The sequence below is a fragment of the Periplaneta americana genome, chromosome 8 (genome assembly GCF_040183065.1).
Source record: "Periplaneta americana isolate PAMFEO1 chromosome 8, P.americana_PAMFEO1_priV1, whole genome shotgun sequence".
NCBI lineage: Eukaryota > Metazoa > Arthropoda > Insecta > Blattodea > Blattidae > Periplaneta > Periplaneta americana.
Window position 1 is genome coordinate 156,244,478 of NC_091124.1, and position 22,660 is coordinate 156,267,137.

At 36.1% G+C, this 22,660-nt stretch overlaps 1 protein-coding gene across 2 annotated transcripts in view; it reads left to right on the forward strand.

Moving 5' to 3' along the window:
* Positions 1 to 1,350: 1,350 nt before the first annotated feature.
* Positions 1,351 to 22,660, forward strand: part of LOC138705182 (juvenile hormone esterase-like) — a 69,617-nt gene continuing 48,307 nt past the window's right edge. Inside the window, exons 1-4 of one of the 2 annotated variants that reach the window (XM_069833891.1) lie at positions 1,351 to 1,487; positions 12,151 to 12,338; positions 12,564 to 12,695; positions 16,069 to 16,222. In XM_069833891.1, the coding sequence (XP_069689992.1) occupies positions 12,159 to 12,338; positions 12,564 to 12,695; positions 16,069 to 16,222 (466 nt within the window). In that variant the 5' untranslated portion in view covers positions 1,351 to 1,487; positions 12,151 to 12,158. The remainder of the gene's footprint in view (positions 1,488 to 12,150; positions 12,339 to 12,563; positions 12,696 to 16,068; positions 16,223 to 22,660) is intronic. The other variant, XM_069833892.1, reaches the window with a different exon arrangement.

A 22,660-nucleotide genomic window follows, 5' to 3' on the forward strand; every position in this document is an offset into this window, starting at 1 on the left:
TTTATCTTTGATTGCACTTAAACTTATACTATTTGCTATTACTAAGCTCAAAGAAAGCTAATTCACTTTTATTCCAATAACTATTTTCAAGATTTTGAGCAAATATGAACTAAACATTTTGAAAACTTTGATGCGAGGAGCTTTTTTAGTAATGTCAATATAAAATATACTTAAAAATATAATTTCAAAGGTATTAGACCTAATTGCACCAAATTTTTTTACAGATGATATTATTATAGGTCAATTTGTATAGTTTAAATTTCACAAATTTTGGCCGAAAATTGTGGGAGTTTTAAAAATCATACATATCCCCATAAATGATTGACCACAAAAATTACGATGGCTCTCAATATATTAATTTAATAAATTTGTTTTTTCGTGTTACGTGCATCTCACAAATCACTCTAAGAAAACTCATTACATAATCACGACAGGAGAGTAAGGACTACATTTTCACTATCACACAACCAATATACTCTATTTCAATCAATGTTGTCATTATTATTTTTGCAACAAATACTCAAAAGTACTTAGAGATCACACACGTCGAGTATGTAGACCATATTAGTTTCTCCTAACCAATGAAGTGAAGTATTTACATAATAAATAATTGCTTTTAACAAGAAAATGGTTTACATACAGTTAACTTTTCCTATTTCTCTTTTTGTTCCTAAAAACCCTTCCCTTTGCGATTTGTTTATAACTGAATAATTAGCCCTGTTACATAGCCAGAAATTTAGTAACGCAAGTTATTGTAATAATTGCTCCCTTTATTCGCTGCATGTGCATGTACATCCTTGATGTCTACGTTAGAACGCTATGTAGCGGATGCGCTATGAGCTCGTGATCAAGGTCGAGCTCTTCTACCATGATATGGAGCTAATATCGTCTCATTCCTGCTGTACATGCATGCACACATACTGTACATATACGCATACATACTGTACATACATAAATATTACTTGCATGTACACACAGATTTACTAATGGGAAAATACATTACTCTAAGATTAATAACAACCGATTGTAAAGGGAATGTATTGTGAGTGAGTGAGTGAGTGAGTGAGTGAGTGAGTGAGTGAGTGAAATTTATGGAACTCACATTGAGCATGCAAAAATCTCTATAGGCTAATATTCAAAATCATGTCTCTTATACATGATGGAACGTCGTCATAAAATGCGGTATAACTGAACCAAACAAACACACAAATAATAATGAATTACTAACTCAATATTGCCTTGGAATACGTAGGAGCTAGTACAGATAATATATCGTCTCGTAATAAAATTCAGTTTAATATAAAAACGTAAGAGAAATATTGATAACTTATCTCGTATTATTTTAAAGCATCTTGTTTGACGTAGCATCACTTAAAAGAAGAATTTTGCACTTCACAACCGATTACATGATACCAATCTGTAAATCACATTAAATTGTAAGACATTCAACAGGCAAGTTGCATAGAATACTGAAGAAGTTAAGTAAGGTATGTATTGGAAACTTTTATAAATTAAATGCAAAACGTATTATATTCCTTTCATGAAGTTGTTTTAAACATACTGCAATAACCTCTTCGAATTAAATTAAACATTATTTTAAGAATTGCTCACGCATAACTTACATGTATCTGTTCACCAGAATGATTTTTCAGTATCCTTTCTTATTTTATTTAAGTGGCCTAAATGTTTTGACATCAGCGAGGACCGCAACGCGTTAACGTGCTATCGGCGGATGCGATTACCGAGACACCGTGGTATCAGTGTTTCGACGAACAACGTACTGTTATTGGCGATACTTTCCAGATTCTATCTTCCAATATTATTCCATCTTGTGAGGATTACTTGATAACTTACACTTTTGGCCACGTGCATCAAATTCGGTTAATGTAACTAATGAAATTGCCTCAGCTAAGAATTAAACTGAAAGTTAACTGCTTTTCTAAATCCCAGCTGATACTTTTCTGCTAAAAATTAATGAGCATCGCCCCTTTTCTGATAATCCTTATAATTCGGATCTGAGGCTCTCCAAAAACAAGGATAATTCCTGTATTCTTCCGTGAACTCTGCGCTTTTCTCATTAGACCAGTCCTTCAGTCTCCCACATACAGATAACCTATGAAAAAATACTCGACAAACTAGTCGAATTCACCTAAAATATACAAATATTTGCAATGAAAACAGCAGCTCTTACGCATGACCTGAAATCAGCTGGTGAAGAAGCGGTAGTTGCCAATGTCTCCCGGTCCCAGAGCGGGAGACTCGCGCATATTAGCCCAAGGCTTGTGCGTACACAGTTTATTTCTGCCTCTCGTCTTGCTCATATCTAACTGGCAACTGTTGTTTGCCTTTTGTTATTCCTACGCAGTTACAAAAGTGGAAACGACATTTTAACTGGCAACTATTGTTAGCTTCTCATTATTCCTGCGCAGTTGCATAAGTGGAAACGCGGCTTAAGAATAATTCGTAGTCTGTAACAAGTACATGCGAATTACGATTCTCAAAGAACAGTACGCTGAAACCAGAATAATAGGAGTAGATTTTATTAAAAAATCATCTTATAAAAACAGATCAGTAATAGGCTAAATGACATGTCAGTATGCACAAAAAGTATTCGCTAAAGCACTTTGACCTATACCGACAAAGTGTGTTGACTAATGATTTTCAACCACACTAAAGTAATTTTGGAATATGTATGATAAGACTTTCTTGTGTTAAAATCTAACGTACCATGTTTACATGTTTCGATCAACACAGACATGGAAATACTGCACATCCAACCAAAAAGCCAGAAACTAAACATAATAGAACAATATGAAATATACAGACACAGGAAAACACACCCCAACGAAATTCTCAACACACAACTCAATTTCAGGACACACTCTTTGACTCTACATTACACCACACAAACACATCCTCACAGGAAATAAAACAAGAGGCGCCAAGACCAACAACGACCAGTTCTGAGGATGATCCATAAACGATCGAAATATGTAAACAAGGTACGTTAGAATTTAACACAAGAAAGTCTTATCATACATATTCCGAAGTGATAGTGTTAAAAGTTGTGTAATCAAGATGTATAAAAGTAATTTCGCAGCTATTCTTAATTCTGGTAAAGTGTGAAGGGAAATGGCTTATGCCATTAGTTAATTATGAAACCTTGGCGCACTTAACATTATCTCGGACAGGGAATCGTGCAGTGCATCTAGTACTATGTCGAAGGTCAGTTGAGCTGACCGTGGCACATCTCGGTATCTTCCAAGCAAACAAATGCAACACGAAAATACAGGACACGTTCTTTCTATGTAGAACAGAGTGAGCCCAGTCGTTTTTAGATATTAACTTATCCTCTTTGCAGAGGAATGGATTATTACCTTTTGTCACATTGTAGAGACAGTTTACCATCACAGACTTTACTTAGATTACATTAAATATCAACTAACCATATGTAAGCAACCGCTGACTATGAATTGATGCACAGAAATTACATTTTAATCTCGGCTGATATTAGCCGTGGTTTTGTAAACGCGTACCATGTTCGCAATGACGCTGTTAAGCCTTGGGTTTTCTGAACCGAAGCATGCGAGTTGCGAGGTCCGCCTCGCACAAGTCTGGACTACACGAAAGATATTGAGTGCTTCTATAACTGCGAGATGCGATGTCTGCGTACCTCACAGTTATAAAAACCACTCACTATCTCTCGTGTAGTCCGAATTTCTGCGGCGGGCCTCGCACCTCGCAACTCGCATGCGTCGAGTCAGAAAAACCAAGGCTTTGAGGCATGTGGCTTCTCACGCTACGAGTTCGCGGATGGACTAGTTGCTGAGTGTAGGTTGAGTCCGGCTTTCCCCCTTCTAAATTCTCTGATGTTTCTTCAGTGGGAGACAAGTGGCCAGCAGGATTGCAGCTCACATATTCAGTTTTCCTCAGCCCCAAAATCCCTTGCAAGAACAAGTTTTTGCGCACCTTTTAATTGTCCCCCCTCCTATTTCTCCATTGACATTCATAATGCATCTCGCAGCCTCCTTGCTACCTTTCAAAAAGAAAGCTAAAGTATGTAGGTACGTATGTTTACTCAACAGTCTGAAGACTTGTTAGAACCTCATAAATGGTACCAATAAGGCTTCATTCATGAGGAAACTGAGCCAGAAGATAATAGGGTAGAATGGCCAGTTCCATTTCCCCTCCATTGCATACGAGTGATACACTAATCATAATCAGACTTGAGATGTATGCATCAAGCAACAATTTGTTTTTCCTCCGACACATTACGTCACTTGAGATGTATTGCCTGATAATAATAGATGTGTCAGCCAGAACCTCAATCATAAGTACAATCTAATGAAAAAGAGAACATAATCTTTTTTTGGATACGACTGATATCTTCAGTAATCTGTCAATACTCCATGTATCTGATGTATCTAACCTTTTATTTTTTTTACTATATTATTAATTTTTATCACACATTCGTTTCTTGAATCCGTATATGAACTTACATAATTTTCGATATAAAACACTACAAATCTCTCCCATATAGTTCATTCTTGAGCCACTAGGTGACAGCCTGAGATAAAAACTAGGTACAAAACACTAGGTACGAGTGTCGGTTTCTTTTACTCTATGCATGCAGATTTGGGTTTTTCTGAACCGATGCGCTTCGCACTTCGCAGTTCGCATGCGTCGGTTCAGAAAAACCAAGGCTTAACACTGTTTTACTGCTATATGCACTGTTATTTGCGTCCAGTAGAACGTCCTTCCCTACTTGACGTATTTAAAGTTAAACTGATCTATTTTCCTAGATTAGGTACTTCATTAAATGCAAGAAAAAACAATGTACACCTTCGCTTTACAACCCACCATTGTTTTTTTCTTCTAAATCCAAAGTTATTCGCTGAAGCTTCGCAGTGCGCGCCTCGCACAAATCCAGCCGGACGAATCGGTCCGAGGCGACGCTGCGAGGCCTCTGCAATGCTACGCAGACCACAACCTCGCAACCATAGAAACCACTCACTATCTCTCGTGTAGTTCGGACTTGTGCGAGGCGGGCCTCGCGCCTCGCATCTCGCACCTCGCATGTGTCGGTTCAGAAAAACCGGCCACGTTTTTTACCAAGGTTCATGCATGTCGCTATTTATTTTCTTAAAATTTCCTCAGAAGTAATAATCACACGGGTTAAGCCTGAGGAACGAGGGGCCACACGTTTATACTTAATATCCTGTCTTCGAGAACACTTTACGAAGCACGTCCATGAAATTATCAACTGTATGTGCTGTCACTGAATCGTGTTGAAAAAAATCCGAAACTACGGTCCTTCTCCAGTAATTCATGAGATGAGGGGCGCTAAATGTTTATCACATAATATCTCTCATAATTAAGATTATCTTAAAAAATGGAGCCTATTATTCTCCCGCCACTTGCTGTGCATCATACTCGCAACATTAAGGGGGTCTTCATGAAGAATTTTGGGTTTCCAGAACTCCAATATCGATCTATTGCGTTTGGTATAATAGACGAGTGTCCTGGGACCATATCATGTGCTGTGGCTATATCACCAATGGGTATGGAGAGGGAAGATAGGTTCTAGTTTGAGATGAACTTCCGTGTCAGTAGGTTTGTATAATAACTTATTAACCATCATGAAACAAACTCTCCTTCTGATAGCTCATTCTTTCCTCTCACGCAGAGCTCACATGCCAGGTTCCGCCTCCTCATCTAGGCCTATACTTACATACCCCTTAAGATGGAAGGATACCTCATGCGAAAACAGGAAATTAGGATCCACTTCTCCGTTATATACAGAGTGAAAATGAAAGAAACCTGCAGATTTTCAGAGCAAATAGCTCATGTTGTACTGTATGTAACAAAGAGTGTAATACCATATTGGTGGGAAGTTCATAGTTTTCTCAGAAAAAAATGTTTTTTTTTTTTTCCGAAATGTTTAACGCCCTCTTATTCGGTAACTATTGTGATTAGAATCGCCATTTTTTGTTCATCTTGATAAAAAATCTAATAAAGAATCAATCCTCCTGGCGTATTTCAATAGCGTGGACGGTTTTCGTGTAAATTTAATTTATATGCCACTTAATTTGAAGCCACTGAACAACGCGACAAAATTGCAACGCTGTAGCCAGGAAGGCAGGTAGAGGCAATTAGACAGCTGAATTCGTTGATATCTTACATGAGGATTACGAGATGAGAGAAGGGATGTGTTAGCGATGTTGCCGTACTGATGAAACTTCAAACTTAATTTTCTAATTAACCGTGCATTTAATCACAGAACTAGTTTTAAGTTGAATAGCTTCGACTAGCTTGAATATTGCAAACACTGTAATTTATAACAAACTATGTAGGGGAGAGTCGGGTAGTATCGGACATCGGGTTAATATCGGACAGTGAGTTTCTTTCATCTCCCACACGATGATAGTACCTGATTGACATGGTTACGTTTCTGTGATGTCGCATAGAGAAACGTAACCGTGTCATTCAGGTACTACCATATGGTGGTAGATGAAAGAAACGCACTGTCCGATATTACCCGATGTCCGATACTACCCGACTCTCCCCTAATTAATTTTGTTGACACAGATCGCCCGATCGGAAATTGATTTAAATACGTCTATTAAAGTGGCATAAGCTATATCTACGACAATGTATCTCACTGATACCATTTAGCTCTTTCTTCTCTGCTAGAAATGTAAGTCCTAAACTTGTTGTCAACGTTAAATGATTAAGCAGAATTATTACCTCCGACTTAATGCTATCAACTTTTCTGATTGCATAATACTTTCGACAGCAAAGACGTCCAAGTTCGCTCTCAACGAAACCATTCCGCTGACGTTGTTCGCTCGGCGACAATCGACATCGCTGAACCACAGGTTTAGCACGCACACAACTGCTGTTGACGAGAGGTTGCCTGGGTGGCATTCGTGCATCCGACGCTATCGTGCTTCAGTCCCTGATAGAGCCAAGTCCCTTTCACATACGAATAACGTGATAAGCCCCAGTAGCCCGGACCCCTAAGGTCATCGGCATCGGAAACCCTAACTACACCCCAAGACTTCACTCCAGCCTATTTTTATTATTATAGATGACAGATGAAATGATGAGGGAGGTGGAGAGTATTTGTGGAATGATAAGGGGGTACCCCGAGAAAAATCCTCTCCAACGTCTGCTTTTTCCACCACAAATTCCATCACGACCTGGCCAACCGGATAGAAAACCAGGGAGCTAGACCTGAGCAACAGACGCATTGGCCCACTCATAAACATGGTATGAACCACAGTCTAATACTTACAGTCACGCAACTCATACGTATAAAATATGCCAACATTTGACAGCTGGCGCGACAGTAGCCCTCTAGCGGCAGGCAAGTTAACAGTGTGCACACGACATATGATGACACATCAGAAACCGGGTTTTGCGTAATTTATTTTATATTTTTATGCTATACAGTAAGTGTATATGTTCTTATTAATTTTACTTTAGAATCCTAGAAGAATTTCACACGCAGTTAATCTACAAGTTTCAGAAGCTGGGAATAAACGTAATTCTTTCTGCTCCTTACAACTGAATCATGGCCCTGATCACGTATCATGCTTTGAAATAATATAATTGTTCGTACGTGGACGGTTAATTCAATTCATTCCTAAATATACTTATGAATCATTGGAACCCTATATTTGCTGTGAGAAGAGTCAAAATTAGTAGCTTCAAAATTGTAGGCCATATCTCGTAGGGTACATCGCGTGGTGAAGTCCACTCCCTATTTCCTGAGAAATTAACTATTTTTCATAACGCAAATTGGGGTAAACTCGGCCGCTGAGGTAAAGTTGAAAATAAAAAAGCGGAGGATTTAAACCTTAATATGACACTGATTTATGAAGTTCATTATTTTTGCATTTCTTAAGAACCGGTATTTCCTTTATTATTTTGAGTCACAAATAGTGCTGATATTATGGTTTAAATTTTTATGGCAAGTTTACCGCATTTTACATTACATTTCCAGTTTTCACACATAAGCTTAATTTTAACTTATCCTACATATATACTACGTAATTTTCATGCACTTACTGTTAATATGACGTAGGTGAGAACAAATAAATGAACACACAATTTTGTTGAAAAAATTGTAACTTCAATTAACTCAGAAAATGTAGGCTTAATTTTATTTTCAGAGCAAAAGTGGTGTAAGTCAAAAATGGGTAATGAGGGTTAAAGTAAACATTCTGTAAAATACAGCGCAAAGTAGCAGTTACTATTGAATTTATTTAAACTATTAGTAGTCAGTGAATAGCACGAAGGATATATTAATTGCTACTTTGCGCTGTATTTTAAAGAATTTTTACTTTAAACCTCATTACCTAATTTTGACTTACACCACTTCTGCTCTGAACGGCTCAAATAATCACTGGGAATGTAAAATCAACACCAATAACGGTTAACAGTCATGCAAATTATTACAGAAAAGATTGCTTTTTATATTAAATTGAAAAAGGCTTTTTTATTGCTTGAGAACTTAATACGTCTGCCACATGAATCTACACCAACACATCAGAAATTTATCGACACAGTCTGGATTTATTCAAGAAGTGAATATTTCGCAAAAGGATTACAATACTCCATGAATTCTTGAAAAATTAACACCATGATCCCTACTTGAATGCAATATAACATTCAACTTCTGAAAAAATATAAAGAAATAAACACGAATACAATAATTATGGAATTACTTGCATTAAAAATTGTAGATACATTTTCCAAAATCGGAATGGTTACATTTACACATATGATCTCTGCAAAAAATAATATACTGTAACAGGTATTTACTTTGACATACAAATAGGTAACTGATAACTAATAAATGTTTTAGAGAACACAATACGTAGGCTACCTACAACGTGGATTATTGGTTATGACTGATTTATGATTTTTTCTTGGTCTTTAGGGAATCTGAAGAACGACAAATTCGGAGATTTAAACTTGTTGTTACTGCAGTTTTCGTCATTGCACACATTGCCTTCATTCCGACGCATGATTAAAACGTTTATAACATCTCTCAACCCTTTAAAGCACGTGCTGGCTGAACGAGATTGTATCAACCCTATGACCAGTGCCTTGCCTGCCGCTTGGGCGCTAGTGTCGCGAATGTTGGCAAAAAAAAGTGTTGAAGTTGCGCGACTAAGTATTAGACTGTGGCATGAACCTAACAGCAACAGCTGACACAGCAGCATGCATTTTTTTCTTATCCAACAGCGCTGCTGTCCTTCGCTAACGCAGCGCTTTAGTTGCAACTCACGTTTGTATCACAACTCACTAAATCAGAGATGTCAACGAGTGCGCAAACGTGCTCATAGCCCGTATGCGCTGATCAGAGCACGTAAGGCACGCAGGTACAAGTCGCTTCAGACTGACTAGATTCTTAACTTCTTATGTAAGTGAGATAATCTTTGTTGGTTTGCGGAAATTATTTAGTTACAAAGACAAGCAGTGTCGAACGCCTGAAATTATTAGTTCATACAAATTCACATATTCAAATTTGTATGCTTTTATTTGCATTAAATAGTAGTAAATATTTGTGAAGATGTAGTGTAGATCTTCTTCCTCACAGCATTGCATTTATGTTTACAGAATAAAGTACAAACAAAAGTGTGTGCTGCTAATGACGTAGACTCGTTAGATGTCAGTTACGAGATTTTCGTACATACATTCTCAGTTTAACGACATTTCTTACCATTACGATATTGTTCTGTCCAGGTAGGCCTATTTTGAATTGCGTGAATATTTATCAGAATTCATAATAGGAAAATAGAGACAGTCCAGAACTAGTTGACTCTACATCGATCGAGGAACGTAACTTTCTCAAGGATATATTAGACCACCTAAACGTTTTGAATTTGAGATCACAAGGAAAGAATCAATTAATTTGTGTCGACAAATAGTATTAAAAGTTTTCAGATGAAGATTTCATTGTGGATGCCACAGATCTCACAGCACAATTTTTTTTAATTTCAACGCCTTCAGTCGCTGAACGTCTGCTCTACAGTATAAAATATTGCAATGTTTTAAAAAATCTCTGGGAAGAGTTCCACAGACAATTTAAAGATATTGACCTGCTCCAGCCCAAGTTGGATTTGTTTTGTGATCCTTACTGATCCAAAACAGAAAATATACCAACACAGTCATAATTGATACCTGAATTGACAAACATTCGAAGTCCAAAATTTACCGAATTCGACTTTTTTACCTAACAAGTTATGTTTTACATAGGCTATCACTCTGTAGAAAAGTATATCCCAAGTCCGACTCTAAGCCTGTGTTTTTGGATTATACAAATATTTATTTCAATTAAGTTACTCATAATGCAAGCCAATATAGTTTCTTTGCGGCCCTGAAAAATTTACTTAGTTGTATATGGAATGTTAGCCAATTCAGGTCTTTCATTATAAATTATTTTGCTGCAAGAAACAACATTTCACCGGACATAAGATGGCTGGTGTCGGCAAAAATCAGGAAAAGCACTTCTGAATTACGCGATAAGTCAGGAAGGAATTTAAATTTGTTTCTAGAAGTGTGAAGATGCTCATATAAGTGTACATGATTATGTAAGAGTTAACAATAATTAGGCTAATTATAAGTCTCATTATGTAAAACTGCTTAAGTTAAAGAGAAGCTATGTTTATTATTTGTTATATCCTACTATTTTATAATTAATTGCATTTATTAGAGAGGTACATGCTGCAAAACATGTTTTTATTTCTTGTTTTCTTCTATGAAAGTAACACATTATCTGAAGAGCAGTGGTAGGCCAATAGAGTTCATTTTGCTCACCTCTTCTTTTTCACTGCTACTGCCTGCAGAATAGATTCATTGGAACCCGTGAGCGCTTCGGAGCACGTAGAGTCTTTCACGTGCTCTGACCTTGACATCCCAGCACTAAATGGACACGCCTTGTCATACTTTGAACTAGCGTTAGGGAATGATAGCTGATTCGAGTCCTCATAGAGAAATAAATTTTCTCACGAAATTTCGGCCAGTGTATAGCAATGGTTCCTACACAGCATCGTGATGAATTTGGGGAGATACAGTGAGTAGCAAAATCCGGTTGCGTAAGCAAGCTATAAAGGATGGCGGGACCACATTACTGGCAACACGTTATTCTTTACATTGGTTTGATGATCGTTCCCGTCTAATACGGTACCGGAATTATTTATTTTACAGTTCACAATCTAATTTATACATTTGTTCAAATAATTAAAATCAACTATGTACACAATTCGAATCCTACGCACTTTTTTGTTTATTTAATCCATAATTAGTCAGTCTTACTAAATTTCTGTCTCGCAACGGTTTGTACTTCGACACACCCCATTTTTCTTATTTCAGAATTTCTTCTTTAATGTTACCAATTTCCAATACTTTTATTTCTTCACTCATGATACAGTTTCGAATTTGCCTTTATTACACATAATAATTTGATTGTATGTTGTTAATATATTTATACAGGGCTATCCATTCGTTTGTTACCGCTGTCTGCCTAATACCTTCATACAAAATTTAATAATTCCCATCAATCCACGTCTTCGGTGACGTTCTCCGAAGCGGTGTGGAGGTGGCGCTACAGAGTCCTGACCTTAAAGCCTTGGTTTTTCTGAACCGACGCATGCGACGTGCGAAGTGCGAGGCCCGTCTCGTACAAATCCGGACTACAGGAGAGATAGTGAGTTGTTTTTAAAAATTCCAAGATGCGAGGTCTGCGCACCTAGCAGTTATAGAAACCAATCACTAGCTCTCGTATAGTCCGGACTTGTGCGAGACGGGCCTAGCACCTCGCACGTCGCACGTCGCATGCGTCGGTCAAGAAAAACCAAGGCTTGAATGGGTCGTGTTTCGGTGCGTGCAAATAACCGATTCCGCCATCACTCTGAACGGTGCCAAACAAATGGCTGGCTCTATATTTCCTTGTTCAGTAAATCACATCGAAAAAGAATTTAATTACCGTAAATATTGTCGAAAATGTTACTAGCGTTGAAAGGCTGTCCAGTCCTAAGATCAATATTAAATATTATGCTAATCACCATCCTTAGCAACTATAACATTGTTAGTCATAATTTATAATATAAGTATACACATGGCTATGCTTTTGTTCAGTCGTCAGCATGTTAGTTTTTACCAGCTTGATGCTCCTGCTGGTTGCGCGGGTCCATGCAGACTGTTTAGTAAGCATCGCTCAAGGCACAGCCAGAGGATCTCTCATGAATTCGTATCATGGAAAAGAATTTTGTTCATACAATGGGATTCCTTACGCTGCGCCCCCTGTGGAAGACCTCAGGTTCAGGGTAAATATACTCCATTTCATACAGAAAACTAAATAGGCCTAGGTATATTTCCATTTTAAAATAGGTTTAAAACGTTAATAGATTAATTTCTGCTCCTATATCTCTGTACTAAATGTTACAATGATCTTACGTAAGGTTTTATATTTCTCTATTGGATAATTTCAGGAGTGAGATTACTTTAAATTCTATTAATTTTGTAATATAATTGTTACTTGCAAATTTCAGTCCCCTGAACCACCGGCTCCTTGGAATGGAGAGCTCAATGCCACGAAGCCTGGAAATTCATGTTTACAATACCGATATGCATTTTACGCCGGCAGTGAAGATTGTTTGTATTTGAATGTCCACACTCCACAGGTAAGCACACTTGTTGGTAACAGATGCTTAGTGTAAATATCAACTTGTTAATCGGGAATATTACTATTTTTTGTCGAAAGTGTTGATATGCTACGAATGTTTAAGTAGGTCTACAAGTGTATTGACAAAAACATACATAGTAATATTGATATACGTACGCGATCCCGTTGGTGTAAAACATGTCACATTATAAAAAGCAAAGTTGTCCTGATGTATTTCATAACATTTCAGTAGTGAACATACTCTATTGCAAAATTTAGCCCCTTGTTCTTTGTAACATTTCCGTGTATTTGTTGTCATCCTTCATTGTGGACTGAAATATATAACATATTGTTTTGTACCAGCAACAGAGTTAAACAATGTTAGACGTTTACACATATTTACAAAAGAAAAAAAAATCAGAACAAGAGTGTCATACAAGACAGTTCAAGATATTGCATGTGAGTGAAATTAATACTTTTTTGGTCGATAAATACCATAAATACGAATAATAACAAATGAATTACACCTATCGACAAATAACAAACGGCGATCACACATGAAAATGTTAGCGTCCGAAAACAAACTATTTATTTAAATTAAAAATGATTAATAATAATTTATTTTTTATTAAGAGCGGCCAAAAAATAGTACGCAATACATGTGTTAAGTGCACAACGGAATCTAGGAAATAGAGAAGACGGGACTCTAATTTTTTTCCTCGACTCTGTTAGGTATTACGCATTTACCACGCTTGTATCGCAATATAGGTTGTATTATAAAATTAGGTATTTTATTTTATGTTTTATTATTATTGTGTTAAATTGTATTGTGTATTATTATTGTATTGTGTGTAAAATTGTATATGTGTTGTAAAATTGTATTGTGTATTGTAAATTTTATTGTGTATTGGTTATCATTTTATTGTGTATTGTTAATATTGTATATACCACTGCCACCGGGTGCTTGCCCACTTGCAGTGTAAATAAATACATACATATAGGCCCTACTATATTCTGAAGAATATACAGTATATACAGAAATACAAGATAATTTTAACTGATCATTACAAGCAGATACATCTCAGGAAGCTGTGCACCTTCTCTGGAACATCCGCAAGTGATTTGAATATTAATGAGGTCATGTTCAATGACTATTAAATAGGTGTTTGAATAATTTATTTATTACGCCACCTGTTTTGATTAATTAGGAGGTTTGAAATATTTATAAATTCATGTCCGTGCGTGTATATATTGGAGGTACGTGCGAATTTACTTTATTATTAATTATGTACGTAATTTAGCGAATCTTTTCTCAAGATTCTTCCAACGTGATTGTTAATCTGTTCAACGGTTCTTTTGATTTTTGAGCAATTCCGTCGATGTGGGGGAGAAGTTTGGTTTAATATTCAAGATACGGATGCAATCCCTGAGTTAAGAAAGGTGGACAATGCATTGTAACCATGTGTGTATAAAACCCAATCCGAGTATGTTGTAAAGTATAATACAGTGATGATTTATTTAATGTTCCACCTCTACGCTATTGGAGCTATCTGTTGGTACGTGCGTGAGAATAAATTTAACAACTATGAACATTAAATCATCAAATTCTGTCAAGAATTAGGCTTTCTGGCCTGTTCTGCCTCAGGTGAGCTGGTCTTTCCATAGTTTTTTCGGCCTTCCAAGGTTTCTCTTTCCGTTAGGTCTGTAAGCAAACAATCTTTGAGGTAGCCTGTCACTGGGCATCCGTGATATATGTCCATACCAGTTGTAGAGAATATAAATGAAAGAAAACGAGTAGAGGAAAAGGAGACAATACGACAGATTGTAAATAATACTGGAAGATAAAATTGCGGAAGGCATGAGAGCAGTGAGAAAGGAGATTGTGATGGAAGAATGTCGGAAGAAATCATCGTCAGCAAATTCCATTCAGGCGGTTAGGGCAGCGGTTACGTCACCAGTAGACGATCAGTAATGACGTCACCCCAAGGCCAAATCAGTGAAACAAGCAAAGTATCAAATGGCAACACAGGTGGAGACCTTGGAATTGGAAGGCAGGAGAGAGGCAACAAGAATGATGAATCATCGGAAGAAGAGAATGATGAAAGAGGAAGTGAAATAAGTGCGGGGAATAGAAGAGGAAGTAGTGAGAGTGTAAAGAGTATTAGGAGTGCGAAAAGACAGGCAAGTAGGGATGAAAAAAGTCTATAATCTGAGAAAATGTTGTATCAGTGGGTTGAAATAATAGCAGGTTTATATAATGGAAAAATGGAATTGAATTAATGCACTTTTCAATGTCGTATAATTGTTTTGATTAAACGGTGTATTCTAAGACCATGTTGTAAATAAAGTGAAACAATGTTCCAGGGTACGAGCGCTAATGTGTTGTGTAAGAAGTGTTTAGACAGCGAATTTAATAATAGGTCATGTTTTACTGAAATAGTCAACCAAGGTTAGATCTTTAAATGTATTATGTTATTTACAAGAAGGAAGTATTTAGTTAGTTATGAGAAAAGGTGAATGAAGTTGAATGAGAAAACTAGTAGGAATAATTTTTAAGTTTAACTGAGGATAAGAGCAGTGAAGTAGGATTTTTTTATTGGGTTATTTTACGACGCTGTATCAACATCTAGGTTATTTAGCGTCTGAATGATATGAAGGTGATAATGCCGGTGAAATGAGTCCGGGGTCCAGCACCGAAAGTTACCCAGCATTTGCTCATGTTGGGTTGAGGGAAAACCCCGGAAAAAAACCTCAACCAGGTAACTTGCCCCGACCGGGATTCGAACCCGGGCCACCTGGTTTCGCAGCCAGACGCGCTGACCGTTACTCCACAGGTGTGGACGTGAAGTAGGATAACAAAGAGATAAATTAAAATGAGATCAAGTGAAAGTGTAGGAACATGAAAGACATGGTAAGAAGAGGTTTTAAGGTCAAGTTACGTCTGTGTTTAAGCTGTAAATAGTGTAAGGGCCTGCTGGCCGGAATAGAGGAATGTAAAGGGTCAGTAGAACCGAAGATGTTATATAAATGTATATTATATCATATATATCTCATCATCTCATATATCATATCGTATAAATACAGTATATTTGATGAGGAAAAAACTACAGATTTTGGTTTATTATTAAAATTTAAGTATCATTGCATTCAAAATCATAATTCAAGTTCAGTACATCAAACGAATATTAGGCCTATATATTAAAGAAAAACAACAAGTTCAAAGTTTGTGGTACTAAGGGAAATCTAATATGTGGCCACGGTTACTTTCCCTGTAATTATCTGAATGGTTTCTTTTAATATTCATTTCTGGTAAAGAAATACGAAGTTCTTAATTAGCCTGAATGATCATTGTAAGACAGCCTATTAAAGTTTCGTCCTTCATCTTTCGGTAGACATCTTCATCTGGAGAACTTCTTCCAGTGATGATATTCATCCATGGAGGAGCCTATTTGGAAGGAAGTGGGAAAGCCTATTCTTACGGCCCTCTATACCTAATGGACAAGGATGTTGTTATGGTTGCTATGAATTATCGCCTGGGAGTTTTTGGTGAGTAGTCTATAAAGTACCTCTTTTGCAATTTAGCCATATTAATGTTTAAAAGTGCAATACATGTTTTCCGCTATGCTTTATAGGCCTATATTAAATACAAAGACATTCAAGGCAGACTAGTTGGTGTTTTCATCATATCTTATCGTATCTAAACAGTGCAGGACGGAAGAGTCGTAAATGGTTGAAAAAATTATTATACTGTACATGGTGAAAACAGTGAAGATTTGAAGTTCATATTTAACACTACACAGGTCCACCGCTGTGTAGTAACGGTTATCATGCCTGACCGTGAAACAAGCGGGCTCGGGTTCAAATCCTGGTTGAAACAAGTTACCTGGTTGTGGTTTTTCTGGAGTTTTCCCTCAACCCATTAAGAGCAAATGCTGAGTAATTTTCGGCGCTGGACCCTGGACTCATTTCGTCATCATTATCATCTTCATCTCATTCAGACATTAGATGACCATAGCTGTTGATAAAGCGTCGTAAAATAACTAATTAAAAACCACTACACAGACTGAGATCATTCACAAAACACATAAATGTGAAAATTGCACAATACATCCAGCTAATACTTAAGGTAGTGTTCTTGTATGCAATAAAATCAACCAATCAGTAATGGCGTAACATATTTCATTGAACTTAATCTCTATTTTTCTTATGGTTCTTTAGGAATAACACTTAAGCCTCGATTTCTCTGAACCGACGCATGCGACGTAAGAGATATGAGGCAGCCTCGTACAAATCCGGACTACACGAAAGATAAGTGGGTGGTTTCTATAAGTGCGAGATGCCAGGTCAGAAAAAACAAGGCTTTAAACTATAACACCCAAGTAACCTGAAAATGTCAGCTCTCCTTTATCTGAGTTGCAGGCAGCGCCCAACTTTTACTGCCATATGAATATACAGAGACGCATTTTCTTGAAAAAAATAAAAATAAATAAATAAATAAAGAGATTCACGGTTAAAATTTTTAAAGTGTGTTTAGATTGTGCCACATAGGTATTGAATATGTTATAACATCTGTTCGTCGTCTAGATTTCTATGACTCATGTTAATATCAATTATTTACTATTATTCTTCGTTGAAAATAATTTTTGAACTTACATATATTTGTAACTTAGTTCAAGTTATATAGTTCACGTTGTACAGACGTGGACAAATTATCAACAAAATTGACGATTTTTATGATATTTTGTTTACAGAATTTGACTTTTCAATTTAGACTACAGTTGACAATTTTGGATATTTACATAATTACAGTAGACAGAAATATGCAAAAATGTCAACTGTAGTTTAAATTGAAGAGTCACGTTTTGTAAAAATATACAAAAAAAAATCTTCAATTTTGCTAATAAGTTGTAAATTAGCAAAAATGTCAATTGCGTTGAAGAGTCAAATTTTGTAAAAATATAGAACGAAAATCTTCAGTTTTGCTAATAATTTGGAAATATCCAAAATGTCAACTGTAGTCCAAATTGAAGAATCGAATTTTGTAAAAATATACAATAAAAATCTTCAGTTTTGCTAATAATTTGTAAATATGCAAAAATATCAAATGTAGTCCAAATTGAGGAGTTAAATTTTGAAAAATATACAATACAAATCTTCAATTTTGCTAATAATTTGGAAATACACAAAAATGTCAACTGTAGTCTAAATTGAAGAATCATATTTTGTAAAAATATATAATAAAATTCTTCAATTTTGCTAATAATTTGTCCACGTCTGTAAATCATCTCCGGTTTTGGTAATAATTAATTTATCAGAGAATAAAATTTTGTCGTAACACTTATTTATCTAACAACGATAACTGGTATAGTCGAAGCCATCATTAATATATAGGCTACATTGCAGAATAAGGTGGTAATAGTGGCATATTTCAAATATTTAATACTCACTTGAAATAATTCAAGTTGAATGAGTCCGAATAATTACATTTTTATAGGCCTAGTGATTCTAAGTTATTTAGAATCCTTTTATGCACTAGATTATTTCTTCAGTTTCACATCTGTGAATGAATTCATTTTATCTGCAGTAACCTCACTAGAGATTTTGATTTATCTAGAAAAATCAAAACTCGAGTGCGATTTAATTTACTGTTAAACGATTAGAAGAAAGTATAAATGATTAGAAGAAATAAAGTACTCTAATACCAGAAAATATTAATTGACTTACTAAAATACTAAACTCTCTTGAAAATGTATTATTGTATCATCCCATCAATACAATTATTCCGCTAGATGACAGTAGTGTATTATGATCAGCTGTTCTCTTGTTACCAGTTGTGCCAATTATACAATATTCATTGAACTCTATGGACGATTACTAGTAAAAAAGGTTTTGTTGATTCAATTTCATTTTTATTACAACAATTGCATTCCACTTCAGTTATGACTATACAATAGATTAAACAGTCTAAACAAATGCTAGGGAGGTGATAAAAACAAATACTATTGAAATGATAAAAATGATAGAATAAGGAGACATGATTGGTTGAAACACGTTGTTCCGTACCGTTTCATTGGTCAAAAGTAGTGTGAGGCAGTAAAGTTGTAATAATTTGAACCTTAGTAGGCCTATATTTAAAAGTACATACAATCTATTCTAGTGGAATGCAATCAATAATAAAAAGAAAAAAATTTGAATATTAGAAATGTCGGTTGTTGAAAGCATTAAGTTCACACAGCGATTATAGTTCAATTGTTTGTCAGAGGAACATCACAAGTCGATATTTTCATACGCTTCTCGCCACAGAAAGGAGTTTTACCTCCCTTGCTATGGAGCCTTGTGGTTGACGGTCTTCTCAAATACATAGACAGGAGGGATATTATCTGCAAGGTTATGTGGATGATGTAGCATTTCTTGTTAAGGGAAATCTCCTAATACAGTTTCAGACATCATGAATGGTGTACTGAAAGAAATTAACAACTGGTGCATGACAGAAGTCCTTAAAATCAACCCTTCAAAAACAGGTGTTGTTCCATTTATAAGAAAAGAAACAAAATTGATGGCTTAAGTTTGGGAGGTACTAATGTGAGAGCTTCAGAATCCACTAAATATATGGGAATTACACTATATTCGAGATGGACCTGGAACAAACACATTAATAATATCATCCGTAAACCAAAATGGTCACTTGTGACATGCAGAAGCATTATTGGAACTTCTTGGGGTTTAAAACTGCAAATTTCCCACTCACTATATAGTGGTAATTAGGTCACAGACTGCCAATGGTATGGTGGTCGAAAGTTTTACTACGCACAATAGTTACAAAACTGGTAAGTATACAAAGACTCGCCTGCTTGTGCACTACAGGAGTTTTTTGAAAGCACTTCTACAATTGCACTAGAAATTCTGCTTAACCTACCACCGCTAGAGATATTTCTCAAAGCGGAAGGTAGATTGCAAGCATATCGACTAATTAACACAGACAACTGGAGAAGGAGCTATTCTGGCACTGGACACTCCTGATCCAAGATGCTGTGCTGAAAACTTCAGACTTGGAAGTGAGATCAGATCTCATGACAACACAGTACACTGCTCAGTTGATTTAGTAGAATACGCTTGAGTCTAAACAAAGTAGAAAACAGTATAACGTGATCTGTTGTTGTGACGAGATTTCAAGTCCCCTCATACCGGTAAGACATCATGTCACAGAGACTTTGAAGTTTGAGTATTTCTGACAAGTAAATAATATTCAACGTCTTGAAAACAGCACAAATGTTAGAGACCTTCTGGAGAGAGTAAGGTAGTATCTACTCATTTTTATTTTTTTCTTTATCTATTTTATCCTTTATTTACCGATTTATTTCTTTAGTGATTTTTTCTTCATTCATTCATTCATTCACTCGTTTATTCATTCCTTCTTTACTCCCTTCATAACTTCACTCACTCACTATTTATTCATTGATTTATTTATTCATTGATTTATTCATTCATCGATTTATTCATTCATTTATTGCTTCATTTATTCGTTTATTTATATATATAGACCTATATTTTTGCATTCATTCATTTATTATTGTATTTGATATAAAATGAAATAATCCTATCAGATTCGCTTTTCATAATGAATTAACAACCATCCCCATATGACCAATTTTTTATTGTCCATAATAATCCTTGATTTTCTTGTTCTATCTCAGTAATATTCAATCTTTTTGCTAGCATACCTTCCAGACTGCACTTTAATTATATAAGAATTGACAAAAGACTATGACTGACGCACTAAAAATTTTTATTATTATTATTATTATTATTATTATTATTATTATTATTATTATTATTATTATTGTTATTATTATCATACAGTAGTTATTGATGAAATAATAATAGTAATAGTTTACGTAAAATGTTATTCAAGCAAGAAAAAACAAGAGTATATATTGCAAAGAAATTATAACATAATTCAATGATTTTATCAACAAGTATAATAAAATAAATATGTTAGCATTTCTACATACTAATCAGTGGGATGCGTACCCCTTGAGACAACCCCGTGTACACCCAGGGGTACGCGTACCATAGACTGAATACCACTACTCTACCAAAAGACGGTGTTTGCCGATTTCAGGGGAATAGCTCCGCGTGTTATATCTAAGTAGGTGAACATTGCCCTTCTACTAAATCGTTGTAGCAGTGTACTGCTTTCACGTATTATTCGGGATTCATTTAGGATCCTGAGGAGATTGGTCAGATAAGCAGACACTGAGAAGGATACAGAGCACCCTGATTTGATATACAACGGCTCACGTGTAGGGATCCAGTCAGGAGCTGGAATGTACAATACATATTCCAAAACAAAACAATGTCAGTCTTGAAAGATATTCTACTGTTTTCCAGGCATAAATATTTGAAATCCTGATCTGTTCTCAACAAGGTTTTGAGAAAAGACATAAAAACACATTCTCATCCTTACAGATAGTCAAGCTGCCCTAAAGAAACTTGGCTTCCAACAACTTAAATCAAAATTGGTGTGGGGATGCCTTCAGAACCCCTTGATACTGTAGCATAATAACTTCGTAGAATTACGATGAGTACCGGGACATCAGGGTATCGAAGGAGATGAAGAAGCAGACTGGCACGGAAAGGTGCAAATAGCTCCTACATTAGGCCAGAACCAATCTGGTAAATCAGAAAATCAAGTGTAACAACCGCAGTAAAAACATGGACCAGAAAAAACACCAAAGAAAGTGGTTACATTATCCTGGTCAAACTCTTGGCAAATATTTAGTCAAGCAATACAGCTTAGCTTTCACCAGGTTCCTCCTATATTTAAGTAAGAAAAAACTAAATAGAGCGGTTGCACTCATCACTGGACGTGGACATTTCAGGAAACATGTCCAAACTGTGGGACTCTTCACTAGAGACCCTATTTGTAGATTATGTGGGCAGTACACTGAAACTCCATGACACATATCTGCTCGAGTGTGAGGTTCTGGATATTTGGAACCTCTCCATTGGGAATACAGAAGAACCTCTCACAGGGATGAAAGTTCTAGACCTAGGTGACACCCAAAACTAGAACCTCTATGGAAGATTAGGAGAACTAGGCCTAAAATGACATATCTTAAGGAAATCTTGAAAAAAAATATGTTTTCTTACCAAATTTGTTTCTGTCAATTATATATACCTGATACTACAACATAACACATATATTAAGATCAACAGAAAGTGGAAAATACTGATAATCTTTAAGTGAAAGGTATGTTTGAAAATAGACAAACTACGTCGTTTTAGCCAAGTTACTAGGATAAAATGACATAATTAAGTTAAATTTTACACAGTTAAAAAAAATGTTCTCTTAGATACACTTGCACATTCATTGTGTGCCAATGAGAAATATTTCTTGCACTGTAGCCATGTTTCTTCTGGTTTATATTGGCTGTAAAATTCATTGCAATAGAGACAAGGTGCATCGTTCTCAACATCACCATCGAAGTCACTATCTTCATTTTGGTCCCCGTTGCTTAGATCAAACTGAAGCTGTGTTTTTCCTCTGTTTGCTGAACGCCTTTCTTCTACAGCTCTTCTTTCAACTTCCGTTAATTTTAATTGGTTAATAAAAGAGCTGTTCGATTTGGGACCCTTCACGTCTTCTCTTCCTTCTCGCCACAGATCTAGTGCCACAGGGAATCGGGAAGATCTCTTGCTGTGTCACATGAGGTGAAGGCCTCGTTTGTGACGTTTTCGCTGCTGGAGCAGTTGTTGGTGATGACTCTATCATATGTTCTTTTGCATTTCTTGTTGCTGAACTGCTCTTCTGTGTTGCACCCTTTGGCCCGTCTGTAGGGACTGCATTCGTTAGAGGTTTGTCTGTGAGCGCTGTAGGACTAAATAAGTGATCAGGAAATATTTCCGAATTGAGTGGACAAATTCCTGTTGAAGAAAATCCACCCAATGCATTGGTGATGGTTGCAGCTTTTCCATAGACTT